The sequence below is a fragment of the Rhineura floridana genome, chromosome 11 (assembly GCF_030035675.1).
Source record: "Rhineura floridana isolate rRhiFlo1 chromosome 11, rRhiFlo1.hap2, whole genome shotgun sequence".
Lineage (NCBI taxonomy): Eukaryota > Metazoa > Chordata > Lepidosauria > Squamata > Rhineuridae > Rhineura > Rhineura floridana.
Window position 1 is genome coordinate 27,216,885 of NC_084490.1, and position 27,686 is coordinate 27,244,570.

At 39.3% G+C, this 27,686-nt stretch overlaps 1 protein-coding gene across 1 annotated transcript; it reads left to right on the plus strand.

Moving 5' to 3' along the window:
- The first annotated feature begins 4,926 nt into the window (after positions 1-4,926).
- LOC133367643 (vomeronasal type-2 receptor 26-like) lies at positions 4,927-24,897 on the plus strand. The gene is made up of 6 exons (XM_061591740.1): positions 4,927-5,177; positions 7,462-7,750; positions 18,016-18,879; positions 19,187-19,414; positions 20,553-20,679; positions 23,996-24,897. Exons 1-6 carry the CDS (start codon positions 4,927-4,929, stop codon positions 24,895-24,897), a joined length of 2,661 nt encoding a protein of 886 aa, XP_061447724.1.
- The last annotated feature ends 2,789 nt before the right edge of the window (positions 24,898-27,686 follow it).

The following is a 27,686-nucleotide window of genomic DNA, read 5'->3' on the forward strand; positions in this document are numbered from 1 at the left end:
ATATCTTGTAGGCACACCCCAGCTGGATTGCTTACCTTGATTCTATTTGCATATATATGCATTGTCTTCTTCTCTATCCCAAAGGTGAAAAATATTTCACCACAGAGGGAAAGGATTGTGTTATAGTTTAAAAAATGGGAGAGGTCTTTCTTCTCCTGTGCCTGTCAGTAAACTGAGACATTTCCAGTATAGTGGAGCTAGTTGTTGTTCCACCAGAGATCTGGGGTTCATGATCCATGAAGGAAAAAACAACAACATTGTACCAGCATCAGTATACTAGTAGTATCTCCTTCACTTTACAAACCGTTGAAAATGACTGCTGAAAACTATACTTGCTAAAACTCCACACATGGGATGGCAAATGTTAGGACAGGCAAATATAGTCCAAATTCACAATAATTGTACTCAAGAAACTCTTTTCAGTGCCCAGTGTAAGCTAGGTCTAGGTGAAGGAATAACCACATTCCAGAAGGAAGAAAAAGCAAAGGATCGATCCTTTCCTGCTCTTTTATTGAAGCAAGCCTTGCATGGTTTAATTCAGTAGTTCTCCTCTATTCCAAGATATTGATAAGCATTTGTTAAATGGGAAAATCTGATATTATCTATTCAGTATTAGAGAGTTATTGTATATGGCTGTATATTGCTATTAAAAACAGTATTCCAGTACAGTATGCAATAGATGAACCTATTTATTGTAATTAATAAACTGTCAGCCTTTTCCTCTGTTCACTTGAAAGTAAGCCCCAGTGAGTTCAATGAAACTTACACTGAAGAAAGTATACAGTACAAGTTTGCCACCTGAGTCAAGCTATTGCTCAAATTATTTGCCCATTCCAACATAGGGAGCACTTTTGGAAATGTGTCACACAATACTCTATATTTCAACCACAGTCAAACGGCAATTAGTTTTGCATCTTTCTCCAGGATTGCTTCCCCATAAAGCAGAAATATATTATAGCATTGATTGGAGGCTTCAGAGATCTAGTATTGGTACAAACAAAATTAAACATCTTTTAAAAGGTCAGGTGAATCAAACAGAGGTCATAGGCTGAGGCTGCCTACGCAGTAACAGTTGTGGTCTAATAGACCATGCTACTTATCTCCTGCTCATTTTTGCTTGTTTTTTAATGTCCAGAGAGTTGTGGTTTTTTAAACAACTCCCTTTCTGTCATTCTCTTGGCTGTGGAACTGCTGCTTAATGACTGCTTCATGAGTCCAAAGCCTGCTGCAACCCTTTCTCCACTGTTTTCTCTAGCTGGTTGTTTTTACTACATCTTTCTCTTTAGAACTTCAGATATCTGTAAAATACCCAGATGGTAGTGGATGCAGGGATTTGTGTGAATGCCTCTAGACTAACACCTTCGCTTGCATCAAAGCCAGAGACAACTCTTTAAATCTACTCACATGTGAAGCACTTAATACATAGATTATCTCCACTGCTCTTTTCTGAAATGAAGACTTAATTTAAATTGTATACCAATCTGAGTAGTTCCTCTTGCTGCACTCCTTCTCCCTTCCCTGTTAAATAAATCCTATTTCTTGGAATTACTATTCAATAAGTTTCCCACTGTTTCTCCTCAGTAAATGTGGGGATCCTATGTGGAGGTACTGTGTACAATTGGGAGGGGACTGGAATTCTTCACCTCATCATTTCCACAACCCACATCCTGTAATTTCCTCCAGAAGAAGGGAGGAAAAATAGGGTTACCTTTATTTTTCCAATTGCCCAAAATGATTCCACCACAACTGAGTGGTATACTTTTACACAAGAAAAAAACTAAAAAGTTAAGTAAAATCCATTTATTTATAATTTATATCCTATCTTTCTGAAATTAAGCTTTAAAACCCACCTTGAGCAGAGCTATTTTTAAAAGCCAGGTTAATGTAAGATGTGGGTCAGTGGTTTACTTCTTTTATTAGTTGCTCTTTCCATTTATTCTGCCTATATTTTGATCATTGTATAATTGTATTGAAGCTTCCCAGGGCTCATACTCCAACATATCTACACTGTATAATCTTCCTCAGTTGGTGCCGTTGCCTGACTACTCCAGCAAAGTCCAATTTCTGTGCACTAGGCCTTACCTGAGTTCAGAACAGCCATCTATTTCTTAATTGTCTCAGCAAGAACCCCCTTTCTATATGCTATGCACCCACTCTTATTCCCCTTTTAGCATTTCACTCCTGATGGTTTCCCACACAGGGTACCATTTTTATTTTTTAAAACACAAACAAACAAATAAGCCCCTAAATTTGAAAGAAATGCCAGACTAGGTGGCTGCAGCAGCTATCATCTTCTTTCCCATAATGCTTCTGGGGCCCACCCTGATATACCATTCCTCTACAATGCAATGCCAAGGTGAAAATGCATTATTAGAGAATGAGATGGCAGTGATTTGACTAACTTATCCTGATGAGTTTTCAAAAATGCCACCATTTGTCTACCACCCAGTAAGAACATAAGAAGAGCCTGCTGAATCAGGCCAATGAGATATTGAGTCCAGCATCCTGTTCCTACAGTAGCCAACCAGATGCCTATGGGAAGCCCACAAGCAGAATTTAAATGTAGGAGCACACTCCCTTCCTACAGTTTCCAGCAACTGGTATTCAGAAGCCATTGATAGCCTTTTCCTCTATGAATTTTTCTAACCCTTTAAAAAAGTAATCCAGGTCAGTGACCATCACAGCTGCCTGTGGGAGAGAATTTCATACTTTAACTATGTGCTGCGTGAAGAACTACTTTCTTTTGTCTGTCCTGAATCTTCTAACATTTAGCTTCATTTGATGTTCACAAGTTCCGCTGTTATGGGGGAGGGAGAAAAGCTTTTCTCTATCCATGTTCTCCATGCCATGCATATTCTTATACATTTCTATCATTTCACCTCTTACTCGCCTTTCTCTAAACTAAAAAGCCCCATATTCTGGCTGTAGTGTCCAGGTCAGCTGGCATAACGGCATTTGGGGGGCACTTTGGTGGTATTGGTGGTTCCCACCAGGCTCAATTGAACCTGGGACCGTGTAAAGTTAATGAGAGATTGTATTGAGATCACAGGCCCTGAGCATTACTTTTTCAATCGGTCAGGAAAGTTTGTTTCTTATCCTGCTCCTTCTTATCCTTGAACTATTTGGTCCAGATACATTTTTTTCCAAATGTTGAGTTAGGCACATTGACAGATCTGCATAAATATTTTTAATAATAACAAGATAATATTAATAACAATATATGGGGCAAACTATACAGAAATGTTCAAGAAGATGTACACAACATGATGATCAATCTGAACCTGAACTCTCCCAGGCTGTATGTGACACAAAAGAGTGAATGGAGGAATGGTTAGCAGTAAGGCAGTGAATGGAATGTTGGATGGAGTTAGAGTGGGTTACTGGTGGAAAATCTGTCTGTTGAGGAATGAGAGTGAGAGCGGAGAGTTCGGCTGTGTACTGATGAGAAGCAGAGACTGAGGAAAAAGTAAGATGGGTAAGATAATGAAAGAATATGAATGTAAAAATTAGAATGACTGTTATGAAACTTAGAACAATCAGTTATGGTAGGACAGGAAATCAGATGTCATGTTACTTAATAAATTAATTATATGTTTATGTTTTATCATTCTGGGTTCTGCTCAGGGTAGATTCTAAAGTAAATATATATCATTGCCACATGTCTGATTTAGATGTAGAGTAAAAATTGAATGGAAGAATAGTATTGTTCTCTTTAAGTCAGTAGATGGTGGCAGCAGGTATTCGGAGAGAATTCTAGACTCAGAGGAGGAGTTGCTGAGGTACTGAGCTGGTGACCACCTGGGAACAGGCCCTTCTGAGGATCCCTGGGAATGTCACACTGTGAATCTGCCATTAAACCTGGGCCTTTACATTATGCTAAATCTGAGTAATTTCTGTGTGAAATTAATTCTACTTCTAGGTGGACACACCCTTAACCTACAAAGTTGCAGTATATGCCATTGACTAGTTATTTTTCCTCAAAGAAGAAAATATTCATTGTAGATTTCAGGGGTGGGGGCAATTTCCTTGTGGTTTTAACAATCATGATACAACTTCAAAGTCTAACCACTCACTGGGGAAGTGAAAATAATTCCTATCATTGTCAAAATTATTGGTTTCCATCCTTTTACACAATGGAAGTCCAGAGTCCCTTGGCAAGATCAACAATCGTCATCTGGGGGAAAAAACTTATAAAGCCTTTGTGTTGTTCAGAACTGGATTTAAGAATAGGCAGGGCTTTATCGGGGATGTTTTTCCCCCTCTGATCATTTCCCATTTATATGTTGGGATATGCTTTCACCTGCTGATTCTCCATGATTTTTTACCCCAAAGTATACCATGAATATCCCTGTTCTTCATCCTTTCTCCTTCCCCTTTTTATCCTCTGCTTCTGACTATGAAAAGTTGGACCACATTGGCTAAATACTCATTAACACACATACACGTACACTCCCTTGCTCTAATGTACTATGCATTCTTTTAGACAGACTGATTGAGAATTCTCGAGGCAACCCTCCCCCCTTTTGTACTCTAAGACAAAGTATGTAATACCTAAATCTGAATATCTATATATGAGGATTAAAAAAAAAAAGAATGCACTGTTCAAGGATACTGATCGACAGTGATACGTTATTCAAAATAAGAGAAGGGTACCGGCACAAAGATTCCCTAAGAGGTCAAGCGGTAAATCTGTGTAGCAACATTATCAAACACAGTTCAAGGGAGCTGTAGCAAATTGATATTAGACATATCTTTTAGTTATTTGTTTAGAAAATTTATAAATCACACTTCCTTGGAGATAGATCAGGGTGAGCAAAAGACAACATAGGTAAAAAAATATACAAGCTAAAAAAATAACAATAGTAAAGCATAAGCATCTACATTGCTGCAAAGGAGTAAACCTGTTGTAATGCTCTACATGGAAAAATGGTAATGCAGTTTTTAAGGGGTAGTTTTGTCAACAGGATCATGCTGGTGTCGGTGCTTGTACTGCTGTGTCATACTATATGCAAGACACATTCCATTAATTGTAGCATATTTAATGATGCCATTCCTCATGAATTTTACCAACCAGGAGACATTGTCATTGGCCAGATTGTTTCTCAAGTCCTCTACCTCTATAATATCCCCTCGTTCATGGAAGAGCCTGCACAGATGGTGATTGACGATGAACCTATGTAAGGCATTATTTCTTCTTCTTAATATGTTTAGACCATAATTACCAGAAATACATAATTAAGGAATGCTGTAGTGTACTTTTTTGGGGGGGGGTGTTATATGTGAGAAATGTGGCATTTTATTAATAGGGTTATTAATAGATATTTTGTCTTCTATATTATATTGTTGGGCAAAAACCACTAATAAGCTTTACTCCACAAGTCCCATTGACATGAATGAATCCTGTGAACTTTTCAAGAACCACTGCAGAATAGCCAAATTATTATGAAGCCCTGTGCATTAGTAACCACATATTTTCTTTTATGTGTGAGAAAAAGGGCAGCCCAGTAATATTTCAGTTTGTCAATCCCCCCCAAAGTCTCATATATTGTATTGTTGGGCACACACAACTAATCATTTTTTCTCCACATGCCCCATTGAAATGAATGGATCGTGTTCATTTTTATATGACTTCTGCAGATGTAAACTTCTGCAAACCTAATCCTGGATTATGCTCCCTTGCAATTTTTGCTACATTTTGTTCTCTCTTATCCTTTGCTTCAGATTCTACTCCTTCCTTTGCACTTCTAGTCTTTTGGTCTTTTTCATTTTCCCCAGAATCATAAAATAGAGTTGGAAGGGACCTATAGGGCCATCAAGTCCAACCTCCCATCTCAAAGGAAGTGCCAGCCTTTCATGCAAGCAACTCCAATTCCTTGTCAGACTTGGAGTGTGTGTGTGTGTGTGTGTGTGTATAATCTCAATCACAGATCTGGTATATTGGAGAACTTGCATTTCAAAAATGAAATAAAATAATTTAAAGGTGAGCATGTACAGGCAGGTAAACAAATACAACCGACACCACATTTACTGACTTGCACCACGCACACGCACCCAGTTTTTCTTTTTACATTGTACTGTTAAAAAAATTGAGTTCACAAACAAGCACATATCTGTGTGTTTATCCACAATGGACCTCAGGTTGCTGGAACATGAGCTGGGTGGGGAAGTACTAACTGAAGGAAAGGAGCAAAAATGCATAGCACAAACACATACCATCAAGTGCCAGACACTAATGTGGTCAGGAAACATTGAGATAGATTTCAGAGGCATAATACTGAACGTTCTCACATGTGGGTGAAGGTGTACAAATGTACACACAGAGAATGACCCATATATTCAGGAATGTCCTAATGTGGACATAGCCTCTGTCTAAAACAGAACTGAGCCTGAGCCACAACACCTGCAGAACAAATGTCTATAGTTAGCTTGAGAAAGCTGAGCTATGGAACTCCTTCACATGAGAAAATGCTGTGGAAAAGTATGTAGCGATTTCCAGAGATTGCTTAGATATTTGTAGAAACTGATGTCAGTAATTGTCAGCTGATTATACCAAACTCTTCCAACTTTTGCCAACATTTTGTGACAGATGAGCCTCAGTAACTTTCAGCTATCATATGTAGGCCCTGGAGCAGAAAACCTCTGCCTTAATCTATGTCTGAGTCAAGAACATGTAAATTATCCATTGTCAATTGCTTGAACTGGATTCATGTATGTGTATGTATAGTTTTTTAAATTAAAAAATATCAATTGACCATCTTATCTGGGTATGGCTTTCAAATGTGCGTGGCTTATAGAAGATGATAAGGCTTCCCTTTGCACTTTTAATTTTGTCTCCTTGTAATAGATGCCCTTCAGTTGAATTGATCTATCTTTGGATTAAACGATCCACCATCAGCTTGAACTGAATAAATGATATTTTATATTTCATTTTCATTCAACCTGCTGGTGCACAGTTTTTTCAATATATTGAGTTTAAAAAATCACTGCAGACAAAAAGTGTCTTACTCTACATCTGCTCTCCTCTTAGAGTTTGCTTTACTAGAACAAGAAAGCACATCATACTTTAATTATGATCTATTTACTCTGGCTGGCTTTTAATCGTTTTGCTGCTGCTGTTTCTTTTGTAGGCACAAAGAGTGATTCCTTTAAGTGTAGGGATGAATTTGTTAAACACTGCAATGTTCCCAAAACTGGGAACTGCTGTTAACAGCCCAGAGAGCTTTGGCTATGGGCGGTACATAAATGTAATAAATAAATGAATAAATAAAACATTTTGAACATTTAGATTTTCAGTTCATGGGAGGAATGTCTGTTTATTGTAATTTCAGTGTGCTATATTGTCTAGTTCTAAGATGCACCTCAGTCTTGGAAGCTTTACAGATGAGTAAAGTATTTCCACAAAAGTAGTTTTATTGTGGCTTTTGCAATTATTTGATTAAACAGATATAATTTGTATTGCAGTTCAGTGCCAAAGGACTATCAGCACATCCTGGCCTTAGCATTTGCTGTCAAAGAGATCAATGAGAATCCCAACATTTTATCAAATATCACCCTGGGGTTCCGCATCCTCAATAGCTACTCTGCAAGGATGACCTATAAGGCTACTCTGAGCCTGCTTTCCTCACAACATAGTTTTGTTCCCAACTTCAAGTGTGACAACCAGAACAATCAGTTAGCTCTCATTGGAGGATATACCTCTGGAATCTCTGCCAATATAGCCATCATTTCAGCAATCCACAAGACTCCCCAGGTAGGTTGTACACATAACTGCATAGAGATTTCACAACTGTGGTACACCATCTTGATTTCAGCAAAGCATTTGACAAAGTTCTGCATGATATTTTGTTAGCAAAAGTGTTGGCTATATGATAATACAATCAGATGGATTCAGATCTCATTAGAAAATTGTAGTTAAGGAGTACTCATTAATGGCTCCTCATCACACCTAGGTGAGTTTTAAGTTATTCAGAACTCTGCATTGATTAGGGATATAAGAAGGCAGCCATCTCTGTTCTGACTTGTCTTTGTCACAATCAGTGCTGTTTCTGTTCCACTGCAGTTCAGTTCCCACCAAATACTATGTTATTCATCTCACTGTTTGCTATTTAACACAATTTACATAATAAGTTACATAAGTTACAAATTTAACATAATAATGACATAATTATTACCACACCATTTATTTCAATGCAAAAGCTCTTGATTTCAATGCAAATGAAGCACTATTTAAATGGGGGGGGTAATCAATTACATATCATTTGCAGACTAAAACAACAGCAATAGCAAATACTGATGTATATTCATTCACTGGACTGATTTCTGTTCCAGATATGGAACAAACATGCAAACATGGGTAGTTTCTTCTGTTTCTGTTCTTGTTGGAATTCTCTAACATCCTGACTTGGGACTGGTAAACTTCAAAGTATTTATTAAAAACTTTACAGGCTGTATAAATAATAAACATATTTGACAGTCCTGCTTATATAAATATTTGTTCATACCATGTCTCAAAAAGTATCTGATTTCACACTATGGTTATAAATTATTACTTCCTCTACATTTTTAGTGTGCCCTTCTTCCTTCGGGTGATCATGGTTCCCCTCTGTTGTTTACACCCTGAGGGGCAGATTAGGCTAAGTGATAGTGAGTAGTCCATGATCACCAAGTAAACTTTATAGCTCATTTACATTTTAAAAATTAATTAAAATGATTTACATCCAGGCAAAGTTTATTAAGTAGATCCACACAATGCATTTAAAGCTAACTCACATTTAAAATGCATGACTTCCCCTAAAGAATCCACCATCCTTAACAAACTACAGTTCCCATGATTCTGTGGTGGGATCCATGTTCTTGAAATGTGTGTTGAATGTGCTTTAAATGCAGAGCTTGGAAGTAACTAGTTACAAGTAATGAATTACTTGTAATTTTCAAATCAAATCAAATTTTCAAATCAAATACTTGTAATTTATTACTTTTTTGAGTAATGAGTGGGTAACTTCATTACATTTTGCTGGTAATAGAATGAGTAGTAACTTCACTACTTTTGAGGAGTAATTGTAATGTTTTCAGCATTACTTTTGCACATTATTTGGGAGGGAGCAGGGGAAGTCTTCTGCTCCTCTGATTTGTGAATAAAAATCATGTGCTTCAAATTGGGCTTCTGTACAGCGTTGTTCTTCCTTCATGCTCTATAGGTGCTTACGCGATGAGGGAGGAGGTGTAGAGAGAGACAGGGTGGAGAAAACAATTGTTTAAAATTGACAGGAGTGGCAGGAGAAAAGAGCTGGAGGCAATATATATATACAAAAATGTGTGTTTGGGTATCATCATTGCTGGGGGTTGGGTGAGGGGATGTGAGATTCTGTTAAATTTATGGATCAAAAAAAAATTCTACTACCCTCTGTGTGTGTGTCTGCTTATTTTTAATGTTGTTTTAGGCTACTTAGATGTGCAGCAGCCAAGGCCAGCACCTTTGTAGGCAATTTATTTTAAAAAGTAACTAAAATGTAATTGTAGCAAAAATGTAATCAGTTACTTTCAGAACAATTGTAATTGTAATGGTAATTACTACTTTTGGGGGGCCATGTAACTGTAATTTATTACTTTTTAAAAGTAATCTTCCAAGCTCTGTTTAAATGAATGGTGTGCATCTGCGCTAGGTATGATGTGCATTCATTAGTGAATTGAAAACAAGAATTTTAAAAGATACTTTTTTAAATAGGGGAAGGGCTGTAGCTCAGTGGTAGGGCACATGCTTTGCATGCAAATGTCCAAAATTCAATCTCTGGAAAAGATTATTGCCTGGAATCCTGGAGAGCCAATGCTTGTCCATGTCATCAGTACTAAGCTAGAAGGTACTAAGTGGCCTGAATCGGTATAAGGCAGATTCCTTTGTTCCTAAAGGTGGAAAGAGATGCAAGGGCCACATCCAAAATTTATTTATGCATTTTATTTACATTTATATACCACTTTATTATAAAAAATAATACAGAAGGAATTAAAATAATAAAATCATTTGCAACAACAGTTAAAGACAGGTATTTCAATCAATCAATCAATCTTTATTGATACGGTCATAGACCAAAAGACATTTATAAATAAAACTACATACATTTATAATAAAAGGTTACAAAGTTGCAGTCATGTTAAAACAGTAAAACAATAAAACAACAAGGAAAACAGTTACAGTTGGGTGGCGGAAGCTTCTGGAAGGATAGATGCCTTCCGAATTGATTGAGCCGCAAAAATAAATTTAGCAACTGACAAGATAGTATCCTTATTAGCTGCTGACAAAAGATGTAAAAGTAAACAGTTAAGCGGTTTGTAGGGGTATTTATTTATGATGGGGGTTATGAATTTGGAGCGAATATCGTCATATAGGGCGCACTCAAAGATGACATGAGAGAGAGTTTCTATGGCGCTGACACCACAAAGGCATAATCGGTTTGCATACGGGATACGTTTAAATCTCCCTTCAAGTAAGGCAGAGATAAGACAGTTAAATCTAGCCTTTGTAAAGGCTAGACGATATTTGGGGATCGTAAGAGTTTCCAGATAAGGGGCACTGAGCATAGGCACAAAGCTCAGACCAAAGTGAATAGGAGAGCAGGTCGAGGTGGCTGCAGTTATGGAGCGTTGGAAGTCCATATCGTTGATACGAGTCCGGATAGAATGTTTAACTGTCTCTGGAGCGAGGCACATCAGATGTTCAATTGAGAGGCCAATACTTGCAAGGTAATTTGTAAACGTACGGGCCCATTTCGAGGTAAAAGAGTCTTCCCAGAGTAAAGGGAGATAGCCAGTAGATTTTTCATAAGACATTTTAAACCAGAAATTTAGGGCGGCCAACCACGCTTGAGACTCAAGTGAGACTAGGCCAGATTCTAACCTAAGGACCGCCGCAGGAACGCACCTGGGAACGCCAAAAATTTGTCTGAGAAACAAGGAGAGAACTGCCTCCGCAGAAGAGTTGAAGGCGCCAATCCATAAAGGTACCCCGTAGAGAAGTTGAGAAATAGTTTTGGATCTAAAAACCTTTAGGGCTGCCGGAATGTATTGTCCTCCTTTAGTGAAGAAGAACCTTCGAATACCACTGGCTGAGTTGCGAGCAGTAGAAATAGCCCCTCGGATATGGGGATTCCAGGACAGAGAGGAATGAAAAAGTATACCAAGGTATTTGAAATGAGAAACCTGTTCTATTTTATGGGTATTAATTGTCCATGCGTGAGCAGGAGAGTGCTTGGCAAAAGCTAAGATCTTAGTTTTGGAAAAGTTTATAGATAGTTTGTTATCATGACAGAAACTCATAAAAGCTTTAGTTAGGCGTTTGAGTCCTACTTTAGAAACAGAAAGGAGAACAGCGTCATCTGCATACAATAACAAGGGACAATGCAGGTTTGCTAACTTAGGGGGGTGGAAGTCCGGGGATTGACAATAAAGGGACAGATCATTCATGAAAAAATTAAATAAAAGTGGGGCTAGTATGCAGCCTTGTCTAACTCCTTTTGTTGTAGTAATGGGGTTTGTGAGATGACCTTCACGACTACATCTAACACGAAAGGATGTGTGGTGGTGCAGACGGCTAATTAAGAAGAGGAGTCTCTTGTCGATCGTAGATTTTGCGAGTTTCGCCCATAGTATCTCCCTAGGGATGGAATCAAAAGCCGATTTCAAGTCGACAAAGGCAACAAACAGGCCGTTACCCCAGCGGTTCTTGTATTTTTCAGCTAAGTGATTTAAAATCACACAGTGTTCTATCCCAGACCTACCTTTCCGGAAAGCTGCCTGCTCCCTCCCAAGGATATTATCCTCCTCCAACCAAGATGAGAGTCTCTCTTTTAAGTAGCAGGCATATAGTTTGCCAATAATGGAAAGGAGGCTAATTGGGCGGTAATTTGCTGGGTCCTCTTTGTTCCCTTTTTTAAATATAGGGATAACTATGGATTCAAGCCAAGACTCAGGGAAGCATCCGGAATTATTGATCAGAGTAAAGAAATTTGCTAGAAGAGGGGCCCACCAAGCTTGGTGCGCCTTCAACATTTCAGAAAGTATGTTATCAGGTCCAGGAGCTTTGCCGGATTTCAAGCTAGCAATCAAATCAATAATTTCTTTTTGGGTTACAGATGGCCAAGTGGGAAGATTTGTTAAATTATCAATAAAGGAAACAGCATTTACAGTCTCGTTGTTTGCAGAAAAATATTTCTCCCAGAGGTATGGGGAAATGTGGCAAGGGGCCGGATTTAGTGGGCTCATAGAACCAGAAATCAGCTCCCAAAAACACTTCGAATTATTTGATCTGGAGGCTTGAATTAGGGCTTCCCAATCTTCATGCATCACCTGCCTTTTTTTGATGACTATCATATGCTTGTAGTATTTTTTGATAATAAAATACTCAGGGGGCAGGGTGGTTAAATTTTGGTGTCGATATTGAAGGTATAGCCGTCTCAGCTGTTTCTTAGCATCAAGACAGTCCTTATCAAACCATCTGGGAAAACCAGTGGTAGGAGGAGCCCTGAAGGAAGAAGATGGTGGGATAATAGAGGCTTTAAGTTTGGTAATTAAGGAGTTATACGCTATTGACGCTAAATATGAATCAGAAGCATGCATGATCTCCCTCTGTAAGGACAGGGCAGAGGGGGAAGTGAGAAATAAGGCCACATTAGAGGCTACTGTGGGAGTCCAAAATGTCCTTTTATGGGTAGGGTGGATTAGATTTGCCATTGGTTTATGGGTAAGGAGCAAGTGACCGCGTTCTGGTAGATAAAAGGAAAAGGTGAGGGGAAGGTGATCACTATCCTGTCTGGAGCCGACAGAAAAGTCCGAAATAAACCTGAACAGGGAATGCGAGATCAAGGCGTAATCGATGACACTGCACCTGAGGCCAGAAATGTAGGTAAATTCCGCACATGAATCTATCTGCTTATGACCGTTCAACATTATTAGGCTGTGTCTAGCAAGGAATCGGTATAAACATATTCCACCATAATTTATCTTGGGGTCCTTGGAAGTCCTAGCATAGCCTGGGAGGTATGGGGCGGTGTCCTCGCCCCCCCAGAGGTTTGAAGCAAATAGCGCATCATTGTGGGGGCCAGACCTGGCGTTGAAATCACCCATAACAATGAGAGGAGCTTTGGGGAATTTAGCCTCGAGTGATGTTAGATAATTGGTAAGAACGTCCCAGTCACAGTCAATTTGTGCCCGAGAGGCATGAGGGGGAATATAAACATTTACTAACAGAAGAGAAAATGTGCTAAAAGATAATAAAACAGCCTGTGCAATGTTTTTACAAGGGGTTAAACTTATAGAGCGAGCTGTTACAGAAGTAGAAATGAGTATGGCTAGGCCTCCTTTGGGTCTGCCTTTGGAACTGGGTTGGGAATAGGTCGCTGGTAAACATGAACAAGAGAAACCATCCACTATTAATTTAAGGGTACACCACGTCTCCTGTAAGAAAATTAAGTCAAATTTGTTCAGAAAAGTAATAAAGTCAGGAATTTTTTGTTTGGCATTCCACCCTGCAATGTTCCAGGAGAGAAGGTGGAATGTAAACTTAGGTGAGAGAACAGAAACCTGGCATGCATTAATAATTGGATTCGTAGGATGAGAAATTTCCTTTGCTGTATAAGATTTGCAGAGTGAGTGCTGTGGTGTCCTGAAATGAGGGTTTACCATTTTTTCAGGAGATTCACAGGATAGAATCGGGTTTTTAGAATTTAATAAGGGTTGTCAAGTCAGTTCAGGAACCTCATGTACTATCACATCACATATTGTGCTAGGTCTACAAACATTTGAGTAACAATGTGGCAGTACCTTTAAGGGAACTTTCAGAGGAGAAACTTGAATGCTGGAAGGTGAGTTCAGTTCATAGTCCTCCAAGTATCTGGAACATGTCCTTTTTGCCCTTAGATTGTTTAACAGATTCTGCATTTTGTTTATGACCTCACTTTGTTCATTCTCAGTGAATGTATGGAAACTATTTAATAGTTCCTCCTCTCCCTCACAAGCAAAGTCAAATGCAAGATCTTGATTTTCCTTACTGTTTACCAGAGAAGGAGGTGACTGTAACGGAACGAAAATGGGAGCTGGTGGTGGGGAGGAGCTTACTTCATCCAAAATAATAAGATCAGAGTTTATGGAGTTAAGTGTTTCAAAGTTTAATGTTTCTTGTGCTGGGGGAGTCAAAGGGGATAAATTCTTTTCCAGCATAGTTGGTCCTAATGATAGAGAAGAGCAGTTCATGTTTAATGTGCTTTTAAGAGGAAGCTGTTCCAGGAATGGATCCAAGTTTCCAGAGTTTGATATATTTTTGCTGCTGTTCGAGGAAAACTTCCTCCTCTCATGTGAAGAGATAAGGTTTGTTGTTGGAGTTCTCTTTGTGAACAAGGAAATTGGACTGGCCAGGTTTGTGAAATGTCTCTGAACGGATATTCCATGGTAGCTGAGAAGGGATTTATTTGCAATTATCCGTGCTGTTGTCTCAGCCGATTTAAAGGTAAGTAAAGCAGACGTTTTTGTTGAGGGGTTGTAAAGGAATTCCACATACGAGATATCGTCAGGCCGTAAATCCATTACACCTAACGACTGAAGGGCGTAACACACTCTTTGCTTCCTGATGTTTACTTTTTCTTTGATGTTAAGAAGAGGAAGATTCAGCAGTGCAAGTTTGTTTGAATTATATTTGAGAAGCCAATTCCCATTTGTATTCTCTCGTCGTGAAATCTTGTTATTGGTAGAGCATATTCCGCTATAGGACCTCGGGTTGGGGTGAGTAAGTAGCTCTGGAAGATTTGGACTTTTTTTGCTTTCTGGTAAGGCTTTGCAATAAGATCTAGGGGGTGTTCTCGCTGTAGATGAAGCAGATAAATTCTTTGTTTGCGAAGCTGTTTGCTGTTGAGCTTTAAGTACTTTAAAAAGTTTCTGAAAGTTCATCTTCTTACTCCTTGGCGGTTTGTAATTTTTTATGTTTTTGGATTTTTTCTCCTTAGGTGCAATACGAGGTTTCTTTCTGTTTGCACACTTCAGTGTTGTTGTTGTTTTGTGGGGGGGAAGAGTGTAGTTTAGGCTCAAATATAGTTTGGATAGTTCTTCCATAAATGATTTTAGAAGGTTGTTTGTTTCTTCCAAAAAAGCTTTGATGTTTTCAGTCTCTTTTGCCACAATGGCTAATTGTAACTGCAGACATTTTTGGCCAGTTAGAAGTAGTTTTTGGCCAATTTGTGCCAGTTCCGTGGTTTCAGTAACTTCTGTAGAGCAGGCAGCAGATGGCTGTGATTGAGTAAAAATGGGAGTCTGGCTGTCGATGTCTGTAGCATGCACAGTAGACAGAATGTCTAAGGGGGAATGTAAGTCAGTGTCCTTGTACAGAGAGGAAGATGGCGTCTCCTTGCTTTCAGGTACCTGCAGCAGAGAGTTGATCAGACTAGGTGTATGCGTCTGCCCAAAAAGGGGATCTGTGGATGTTCCATACACCAGGCTTTGTATAATTTCTGGGTCATCCCTTGCCTGGAATTCCTCACTCAAGCAGGAACAGAATTGTTCTGTTTCGATTTGGGAAGGGGTTTTCTCAGTAGATCGTGACGCATTTCTCTTTGTCTTATCCGCTTTGGTTGGTAAAAAGAAGTTTGTAATTTTAAGCTGTTGATCCCCATTCCCAGATTCTTCCAAAACCTGTTCTGATTTATGGTCATGTTCATAACATCTTTTCCTTGTTTGAACCATTTTAAAAACTATAAGGTTTGCCTTTTAAACTCTAAGATGAACGGAGGTATAATTATAAATTGTCGACTCCAAGGCTAAGTAGTTTTATCTTAGGAATCCTTAGATTTTGTTATGGTAAATTATATTCCTTGAGTTAGTAATGCGAAGCAGAGTTGTGACTCACCGGCTGATAAAGAGTCTGTTTTCTTGCTGATAAAATGGTTCCATAGCCTTCAAAAAATAGGTGTTGTTGATGCTGTTAGGTTCCAGAATAAAAATTTCCAAAGAATATCTCTAAAGATAGCAAAAAAAGAGGCGAGGTGGGTATGAGCTCCAGAGCTCGCTAGTGGACCTGCCTGCCAGCAGCCATCTTCCACCAGCTTCCCCCAAGAGTTTCATCAAAAGTAAAGGGTAAATGATGAGACCCACTGTGTATACACTACCAAGCAGCTAGCTTTGGGTGTCTAGTCTAATGAATCCATACTGTATGCATAACAGAAATTTGTTTACCTTTTGAACCAGAGGAGAACTTCAGGACAAACTGGCACTCAATTCACAAAGCAGCTGAGCATGACAAGCTGGTCAAACCCAGAGTCTACAGGTATTTAAAAACGTCAAAATAATAAAACCAACAATGTGTTAAAAACAGATAAAAAAAAAAAACACAATAGCTTTTATATGCCTGGATAGGCTTGCCTAAAGAAAAATGATTTTAGCAAATGCTGAAAAGAGGCATCTGCCTAATGTCAATAGGCAAGGAGTTCCAAAACGAAGGTGCTGCCACATTAAAGGACTGATTTCTTACAACACCAGAACAAGTACTATGTGCACCTGTAACATGAAAAGCACACCTTGAACTTGGCCTGGTAGCAAATCAGCAACCAGTGCAGATTTCAAAACAAAAGTATTATGTGCTGATAGGATCTCACTCTTGTCAGCAATTGTACTGCAGCTTTCTGCACTAACTGGGTCAGGTTTTGCTGCATGGGAATTTCTGTGACCTTGGCTGACTGGTTGCCGGGATATTTCTGGCTTTTGGTTTTCGGTTAGGAATCCTGACTGGTTGTGGGATGCTGAGTTTTCTGCCTTAGTCATAGGAATATTGTTACAGCTGGCATGGTATTGCATTTAGGAAATCATCACTGTCTTTTTTCTTTTTCTGTTTGCATTCCATTTAACTTTAACCTCACTCCCTTACATCCATAGAAACAACTTGGATTGTTCTATCCAGTGGTTCAATGCACTCAGCTCAACCCCCCTAAACCCAGTGATGATGCATCTTGTTGGTTGCATGATGATTTGTTTCTGCCTAATAGCGGTAAAAGAGAATTCACATATTGGGAAGTGTGGCTGCAACTGTTGTTGTTCCCAAGCTGCTGCCTATGAAGGTAGACCAAACCATGTGTGTTTTCTCTCTGTCAGTTATTACTCACTGGAATTGGATTGGCTGTCAAAGTGAGTTTATAGCAGCCCACAGGGTACAAATATTCTTAACTGTTTCTCATTTCTCAAACCTCTTTGAAGTAAAGGGTCAAATCTGTAAAGAAGTTTGGAGCAGCCATGTTAAATGTTAGGGCAGGGCATTCCAGGCAGGGGGTTGCAAACCCTGCTTTGATATGTATATCTTTGCAGAGGATCCCTAGTCAAGCTTTACCAACAGCACAATCCAATCTATATCTACGCAGGTGTGAGTCCTATCGAGTTCTATGGGGCTTAGTCTCTTAGTAAGTATGTTTAGAATTGCAGCCTTCAGGGGCATCCATCTTTACTCTTGAGTCCTCCCATCTAACATCTTCACAACACTAGGCTCCTTTCTTCCTACAATGGCATTTTGGTGACTGGCCTGGCCTGAGGGCACTTAAAGACTTCTTGCCAGAAAAAAACAGGTTGGATTAAATGTTCCTTATCGAGGCTCCATCTTTTAGTTAAGATTTCTATCTTAATTTCCAATCAGAGAAATGTTTTTGTTTGAATTGCTCCAAGCAACTGTGGTTGATGCTTAATGTATCATGCTTAATGTTATCACTAGGGCCTGCCCCTATGACATCACTAGGGCCCACCTCATTACATCACTAAGGCCTGCCCCTGAAATCTCAGAGTTTGGGATGCTTCTGATGAGATTTGGTTTCCTGAGAATTAGACAATATAGGCTTGGTGGAGGTTAATGTAAGGCCTCTCTTCTAATGTGGCTAGCCTCAGTTTGTGAGTCACTGTGATATCATTTGGCACACCAGCTATCAGCCAACATAGGCATCTGTCAGTGGCAATGGAGAGATTGTAATCCATCTGGAAAAACTCATATATGATTTATTTCAGCTCACGTATGGATCATTTTTGCCACTACAAGGTGCCAAAATGTTATTCCCATTTTTGTACCAGATGGTTCCAGCTGAATCCCATCAGCACATAGGAATTGTGCGGTTACTTCAGCATTTCAAATGGACATGGATTGGGCTTTGGGCTGTGAATGATGACAAAGGGGAGAGGTTTTTACAGACAATTGTGCCTATACTCTCCCAGAATGGCATATGTTATGCCTTCATAGTGAGAATACCAGAACCAAATTATGTGGATGAAATGATAGACTTTGCTTTACAGCATTTTGAAAGCTATAAAAGGGTCTTTGAGGTTAACCCTAGTGTATTTTGTATTTATGGAGAACCTCCATCCTTTCAGGTTTTGAGAGTGTTGCTGTTTGCAGCACCCTTCTTTGCATTGCCACCCTTGGGTAAAGTATGGATTGTTACATCCCACTGGGATTTTGCATCAGTATCTATTCAGAAGTTTTGGGATATACAAACTTTCCATGGTACCATATCTTTCACAGTTCACTCAGATCAGCCATTAGGATTCCAAAAATTTATTCAGACGATAAGACCTTCTTCAGCAAATCAGGATGGTTTTATCCAGGACTTCTGGGAGCAGGCATTCAGTTGTTCATTAAAACTGTCTCAAGGGAGGGAGGATGAGGATGAGAGGAAAACCTGCACTGGAGAGGAGAAGCTAGAGAGCATTCCAGGAATCTTGTTTGAAATGAACATGATTGGCCACAGCTACAATGTCTACAATGCTATCTATGCTGTGGCCCATGCTTTGCATTCAATATATAAAGACTGGTCCAAACACAGAAGATTAGAGGAAAGAGAGAGATTGTCATTTCGGAATATGCAATCGTGGCAGGTAATTACAGCTCAGAAAGCTAGCTTCTGATTCAGAGGTAAAATGAACTGTAAGTTCGCATTCCACCAAAATTATGTTTGGCTTTCTTCTTATTTTGTTTTGCGTAAGCAGTGTCTGATAAATTATAAATTACTTTAAAAAGTGCATATAATTGTCCACATATATGGAGTTACTTAATGAAAAGGACAGCTTTAAAGATGAAGTCACAACGTATGCTGTTAAAAACTAGAGTAAGAGAAGTTGTTAAGCTAAATGAAATAATTTCAAGACCTATTTCTTTCTTTGTTCATACTCTGTTGCAATCTAGGTACATCACTTTCTAGGACGCATTATGTTCAATAACAGTGCTGGAGATACTGTGTGCTTTGATGACAATAGAGAATTAGTTGTAGGTTTTGATATGACAAACTGGATGATATTTCCTAATGGCTCAATTGTTAGATTACAAGTTGGAAGACTGGGATCTAACAGTCCTCCAGGCAAAGAGTTAACCATTTATGATGACCAAATTGTGTGGCATCCAAACTTTAATCAGGTGAGACATTGCACCAAATAAACTGGAAAAGTTCATTTTTGGTCAGCTGTTTGTTGTCTAAATGTTGTGTAGTTTTCTGAGCCCAAAGGGTACATAAAGGAATATATTGGAGTGTTATTGTTCAGCACCATGGAATTTGTCTTTTGGCACCCCACATTATGCCATCTTGTCCCCCATGCTATTTAACATCGATCTGAAACCATTGGATGGTGTCACCAGGAAATTTGACGTGAGGTGTCACCAATATGTGGATAACACTCAGCTCTATTTCTTTGATCCATCTGAATCAGGAGAGGGCATTAAATCCTGGACCAGTCCTTGGAGGTGGTTGATGTGCTGGATGTACACCAATACATTGAAGCTGCAATTTGAAAAGACACATGTGTTATGCGTGTCAAGTTCTCAAATGCCACTGCAATCTAGAACTGTAAAAACAGCTTTAAAAGCTGGAAAAAATATTTAGGTAAATCAGTAATTTTCTAAAGTTAATTAAGGTATAACACACATACTTACAAACTCCCCTCCCAACAGCTGCTATTTCAATCCACTTGAAATCCTTTTGAAAGGATTGCAAATATACAAATCAAAATGTTAACTACAGCCTCTGTGGATAGATGAGTACAAATAAACAAATAAATCATTCATTTGTCTAGTAGTAGAAGATAAAGGAATTGATTCTAGAAAATAAGAAATTTGAAAGAATTCAGTTATATAGTTGCCTAATATATGCTTTCGTCAATAGATGACAGCAACAATTTTGGTTCAGCCTCATTTTGATTCAAGCTCTCATTCCTATTGTCATCAGTCAAGGTCAGAGGCCCATAGTTTTCAGACTAGCCATTCTCAAAACGTTCTGCCACATTTCATTTCGCTGTTCCCCCATATAATTAAATTTATGCGATGAGGAGCATGGTAAGGAGCCTGTTGATTCTCCCAGTTCCATGCCCATCATCTCTATCTTTGGGGGTTGAGATATTATACCCCCAATAGGTAGACAGTGGCAGGAATTGGTGACAAGAGTTTGGCAGAGAAAGCTGGATCTACTTGTTTATTCTCAATCTCCCCCTCACTTGATTCAAATCATATGAGAAGTGAACAACTGAAGACTGCTAATTGCTTACTGGTAATCTCTGTACAGGTGCTGCCTGTTTCTGTGTGCAATGACAACTGCTATCCTGGCTTCAGCAGGAAAAAGAAAGAAGGAGAGAAGTTTTGCTGCTACGATTGTGCTCCGTGTCCAGCAGGGATGACCTCTAGCCAGAAAGGTAGGAGACAGAGTGTACAGAGAGAGAGAGAGAGAGAATGTTTCATAATGAAACATGTCCCAGGATATGATCTGAAGTCACATGGTTTGCTTTGTTTTTGTAAACAATTTTTATTATCTTAAATTTATTATCTTCCATTAATTAAGAATAATGGTTTTACATAACCACCAGAACATCATTGTGGATGAATAAGAAGAAATAGATAAACATATAACATTAGCAAAAATAAACAACAAACTTTTGGCATACACTTCACTTTTAGAGGAGAGAACATAGTAAAAATAACTGATAACTCATAAGGACTGTGAGGGATAGTATTAGACTAAAAAAATGATAAATCTATAGAAAAACATATGTTCTATTGATTTCTTGTTCATTTTTGTTGCCAGATCTGCCAAGCTTGTATAGATGGTCTCTTCATAAAATTGTCTTCTGAAGTAAAGTCAATGAATTTATGCCATACCATGTAGAAGGTATCAGGTTTGTCTTGACCTTGATAGAGCTTTAGTGATCTTTTCCATTATTGCAGTGTTCCACAGTGATTGGTACCAGTGGTCAATTGATAATTCCAAGGTTGATTTCCAGCTTGCAGCAATAACTAATCTTGCTGCCAAAGCTATGTAAATTATAACATAGTCACAGGACCACCATAAATGAAAATAGGTCCCAGTTTTGTTACAACCTTTTCAACATAACAGTGAAATAGACGAGAACATATGGGATAGTCGAACTGGTGTGTAGTACCAAAAATGAATGAGTTTTACTGAGTTATCTCTCATAAAACGAGACACGGACCGAAATGGATGAGCATCCCAAAGTTTATTCCAATCACTACACTGGATTTCAACACCCACATCTGTTTCCCAAAATGTTTTAAGGGAGTTGGTGGAACTGTAGGACGCATTCAGTAAAATATTTTACAACTTTGATACAAAACCCTTCTCTCCTTTAATCATATTTCTTACTAATTGCTCAAATGGTGTAAGTGGTCTTGTAGCTTTTTGTACAACAAATTCCTGTTTGATAAAGCTCCTAATCTGTGCAAAGAAAAGCCAATTAATCTTTGTACCTCTTAAAGCAAGTTTTAGTTGGTCTAGGGATAAAGGACAATTGTTAGCATAAAAATCATATACCCTATAGAATTCCTTGATTGTCCAGGTTTTTAACTGGGTTTCCCTGTCTGGTGTAAATAATTCAGGGTGGTGAGTAATAGGTATTAGAGGGGATATTATTGGGGCCAATTTGTGTTGCCAAGTGTTCCAGATAAGTATAGTACTTTTTGTGAAAGGATATAGCAAAATGTTTATAATTTGAGGTTTAAGCATTTAAAATGGTAAAGCTCTAAGTAAAATTGTATTGGCTGTATTCATTTCCACGGTGACCTAGTGCTTATCACCCGAGCCCTTGATAATAGTTGTCTCAGTTGAAAGGCACTGTAGTAGAATTTTATCGGGATGCTGCAGCCTCCTATGTTGGATTTAAGGTAAATTAAAGAATAGAATAATCCGGGTTTCTTTTATTAGAAAATGAATTTGTTAATTACAAACTGCCAGGATTTCATATATTTATCAGGGATCATAATGGGAAGAACTTGGAACAGAAAATGAAGTAAAAGCATCATCTGAATGATGGCTATTCTGCCTAGAGTTGACAAGTATTTTTTGTTTCAAGATTTCAAATATGAATGGAGCTTCCATATGATTGAGTTAAAATTGATATGGAATAAATTATTTAAATTTTTAGTTATATGAACTCCAAGATACTTAAATGATATGGCACAGATATCGGTACCTAACATATTTTTTACCTGCATCTGTATTTTACGGCCCAGGTTAATAAAAAGAGACTCAGACTTCAAATAATTAATAACTAACCCAGATACTTCTCCATAATCCTGTGTTAATTTTTTTCAGTTTGTGCATAGATGCCAATGGATCATAAGATAAAAGGGCCACATTGTCTGCAAATAGATTTTTAGAATTTTATGTTCCACATAATTTATTTTATATCCCCTTATTTCAAGGTTCTCTCTCTCTTGTGCCAGAGGTTCCATGCTGAAAGCAAATGAAAGTGGGGAAAGAGGACACCCTCATTTGATTCCTTTTTCAATTTTAATGTAATCTGACTCAAATGCATTTATTCTTATGCTAGCCATGTTCTCACTGTACAGGCCTTGTAGGACTGTTATGAACCTCTTTCCAAAATTAGTAGGCATAAACTATGATTGGTTTCTTGTTAGTAGCAGTGTGCAGCACCACATCTACTTCCACACAAAGATGAAATGGGAAGCCCCATCTAAAACACACATGGGCTGGTTTCAAATCTTCATGTTTCCTCAAGGTTTCTGAACTTAAGTTTTGTAGAACCATTATCTCTTTGCCTTCAAATTTCAGCCCCCTTTTGTCCTTATAGGTTTCAGGAATTTGTCCTTTAAATTAAAGTGATCAAATGCAACTATAATGTCTCTGTGTTTGGGGGCTTAGACGTCAGACTGTGGTGAGCCTGCTCAAGATCATCAGGGGATATTGGGACTTCAGGGATTTCAGTAGTCCACCACATTGTTGAAAGCACACGTTTCCTTTTTCTGCTCCTTCAGGAACAGAATGAAAGTGAATATTCTAGCATCTAGCCCTTTTTTGCCTGACCATCCAGCTTAGAGGATATGTCTCGGATGGCCTTTGTGTAATTTATCTGAATTTTTGACACTTAAATCCAGTGTTTCATTTGCAGCTGTCTCTATGGAGATTGTTTTCTGTGTTAGTTGCTCCAGCTGTTTTTTTCACAGAGTCAAAACTAACATACTGTTTATTCTATTTGGGGGAAAATAACTGTGGGATGTTAATGAGGACAGTTTACAAAATTTATGAAGGTACTTTTATAACTTCTGGATGAAGAGAAACATATACATGTGAAAATTATTTTTTCACTGTTTAAATTGCTGCACATACATTATCCCAACAATTCCTGGACAAACCCTGTTAAGTTAGGTGAATATTATTATTCTCACAGCAGAGATGAGGACATTTCTCAAAGGTTTCATATTGAATTTTTGGTGTGAGGTGGATTTCCGGCCACATAGAAATACAGTCCACCAGCCTAGTCCAATCCACAAACTTTCCTGAAACCACAAGAACACACACAACATTTAATCTCACTTACCCTTTTGAAAATATGGAACTCCTTTCTTCTAGTGTTTATCAAGGGAATTCAAGAATAGAAAAAGTAGTGCACTCTGTTATTACTAGTGGCTTTAGATAGTTGTAAGCCAACATTTAGAAATATTTAGAAATATTTAAGCAGCTCTTTTCATTTTCAGATATGGATGCCTGTGTCAAATGTCCAGAAGACAAATATCCCAACAAGAACCAAACTCAATGCATTCCCAAGGTTCTAAGCTACCTCTCTTACAAAGGAGTTTTAGGGACTATTTTAGCTATCTTGTCTATTTCTTTCTCTCTTATCACAATTTTAGTACTTGGAATTTTTCTGAAGCACAAGGAAACCCCCATAGTCAAAGCCAACAACCAGACCCTCACCTACATTCTGCTCATCTCTCTTCTCCTTTGCTTCATCTGCTCCTTAGTTTTCATTGGACAGCCTGGAAAAGTGATCTGCACTCTACGACAAACAGCTTTTGGAATTATCTTCTCTGTGGCCCTTTCTTCTGTGTTAGCAAAGACTATCACTGTGATTGTGGCATTCATGGCAATCAAGCCAGGATCCAGGATGAGAAAATGGGTTGGAAAAGGACTGGCAAATTCTATTGTCCTTCTCTGCACCTTTATACAAGCTGGCATTTGTATATTTTGGATAAATACTTCCCCTCCATTCCCAGATGTGGACATGCACTCAGTGAATGGGGAAATCATACTGGGATGTAAAGAAGGTTCAGATATCATGTTTTACTGTGTCTTGGGCTACATGGGCTTCCTGGCCATTGTCAGCTTCATGGTGGCTTTTCTAGCAAAGAAATTGCCCGACACTTTCAACGAGGCCAAATGTATCACTTTCAGCATGTTGGTGTTTTGCAGTGTGTGGCTGTCCTTTGTTCCAACCTACCTGAGCACCAAAGGCAAATACATGGTGGCTGTGGAGATCTTTTCCATTTTAGCCTCCAGTGCAGGGTTACTGGGCTGCATCTTTTCTCCTAAAATCTACATCATTATATTGAGGCCTGAACTGAACAATAAGGGGCAACTAATAAGGAAAAGAAAATGAAAGACTATAAGTCCATGCCTTTATACTGCTTATATATATATTTCTTTGAAAATGTTAGGAATATCATGAAAAATACGTAGGTGCTTGGCTAAGCCAACCTGTCATCAAATTCTTACTAGTTGACCTGAAATGGACGCATCTCAACTCAAGCTGGTCTCCTATATCCATATTGTTCTCTCTCTTGCTCTCTACTGCTTGGTTACATATTTTATTCAAAATTCTGGAAAGAACAGACTTATGAATAAACACATATAAAGATGATATGGAGCAGAAATACTGTAGATTGATCTACCTGTCTATTCCTTCCTGTATTCTATGCTGCAAGGAAAACTACCAACTCCTTTCTATCTATCGTGATTTCAGGAGGCTCAATATTGTGATGATCCAGTGTCTAAATGTTAGAGATTTCAAAGTTGGCCATTAACTTCCTGCTAGAATTTGGACACCAGTCAGCAAATTCCAAAACATTTATCAACATCAACAACATGTGGTTGTATTAAGTGCTAGTCTAACTCATAGTAGACCCACTGAAATTAACTAACAAGGTTCATTAATTTCAATGGGTCTGCTCTGAGTAGAACTTCATTGGAGACACCCCATATGAATTCATCAAAACATCTCAGAAGCACTAGTAATAAATCCACTGATATTGTAAATCCATGTTTTCATTTAATGGAAGAAAGTATTTTCTTCCAAAATAAAACCTTTGTACAAGTCCTTCAAATCAGTTTATGGACTGAGTAATATCTCCAACAAGCATCATATTAAGTTCCCCTTCCTGCTTTTGTCTAATAGGTGATTTTGACAAAGCTGGACTTTGTGGAAAACGTCTAGGGCCCCACTCATCAGAATGAGCTGGAGAATGCTCAGATGCACCAGGGCAGGTTTGTCACATTTTGTGGGAATACGTATTGCCATCTAATGAGGGGACAACCTTAAAACTATTTGCCTTAAACAGAGTAATACACATTATTGTCCATTGGATTGCCGGGCAGGCATAAGATCACAGTCTAAAACTAACTGAATGTGATGGAATAATGTTCCAAATTTCTTGTCAATTTCATCTCATAAGTTCAGGAGAGTGAGAAAGTGATGAAAAACACCAGCTCCTGCCTGGATCGGGGGCCTAAAAGCCCGGCTGCCATTTGGGTCCTTGGGAACAGCTGCAGCTCTAGGGGACTGGAGAAGACCTGTCCTGGGAGTGAGCACCTGAGCATCTGGATGCTTCCTTGCTTGCTTCTCTGGGTTGCTGTCTCTTTAGACACCTGAGGTCCCTGGTAAATGCTGCAAGGACTGGGACCCCCTGCCTGACCCTGACTCCAGAGAGAGGCTGCAGTCAATCTTGCAGCCTCTTGCATCAGCTCCTGGCTGGGTCAGGGGGCATAAAAGCCTGGCTGCCCTTGGGGAGCCCCTTAGGGAGTCCCAAGGGTGAGGACACTACCACTTCTATTTTTTTTAACTGTTCTAGAGGAGATTGGTAGTGGGGAGGGTGTATGTTGCATGTGTAGTTCCTGTGCAGGGTGAGGACCTATGCAGTGAACTGAATGATAGGAGAAAGTGGTCAGATTCCTTCAGAGTGAGATTCTGCAACTAGGAGAAGGCTGGCAATCCCTGGGTGTGAGACGGGGGGAGTAGATGTGACCTATGTGAAAGATATTGAGTGGGTCTGACTGTTCCCAATTCTCTCAGAGGCCTACTGGGATAACTGGTTCAGATAGGTCTTGTTGATGGGCTCTTGTTGGGTCCATATCATGCGTTTAGGAACTTAGTAAGGAGGGGCATGGGTGATGCCACCCCAATCTCAGTGATCTTGGGTAGAGGTAGGTATAGCCATGGGGAGGTGGTGGACTACCATAGAAGATGAGGGCAAGGCCATCTACACGTTGTTCTTTGCTGCCACTCCTCTCATGGAGGGGTTCCTCATTGATCATCTGCTCTGCCCACTGGCCTGTGTGTGTTGTTGTTTAACACCAGATCGGTATAGAATAAGACCACTCTCATTCATGATTTGATCGTGGATGAAGGTGCCGATTTAGTGTACATTACTAAGACCTGGGTTGGTGAGCTGGGAGGACCTGATCTGACCCAGCTTCATCCACCTGGATACTCTTTGCAACACCAGCACAGGCTGCAGGAAAGGGGGTGAGGAGTTGCTGTGGTCTACAGAACTTCCATCTCTGTCACCAGAAAACCACTCTGTCTTGGAGCTGGCTGTGAGGGCCTTCCCCTGGTCTTGGGCCAAGGAGACAGTAAACTAGGGTTGCTGCTGGTGTACTGTCCACCCTGCTGCGCAGCAACTTCTCTACCGAGTTAGTGGAGGCCGTCTTGGCTGTAGTATTATTACAACAGTATTACAATAGTCCTGGGTGATATCAGTGTTCATGCTGGGGCTGCTTCTAGTGTTCCGGCTCAGGACTTCATGGCCTCCATGAGAACCATAGGACTGTCTCAAGTTGTCACTGGCTTGTCACATAGGGCAGGGCACACCTTTGACTTGGTTTTTGCTCCATATGGAGGGAAGGCCGTTCTGGAGATGGGTGGGTGAATGTCACACCATTGTCATGGTCACACCACTTCCTGGTGAAGTTTAGATTTATGGCTCCAATCCTCCCCTGCAGGGGTGTGTGGACAGATTAAGATGGTCCACACCCAGAAACTAATGGAATCCACTGGATTCCTGAATGCCCTGGGTTAGTTCCCTGTTGATAGAGCAGGTGACCCTGTTGAAGCCCTTGTCATGCTGTAGAACAGAGAGGTGTGTCAGGCTCTTGACACACTTGCCCACAAGT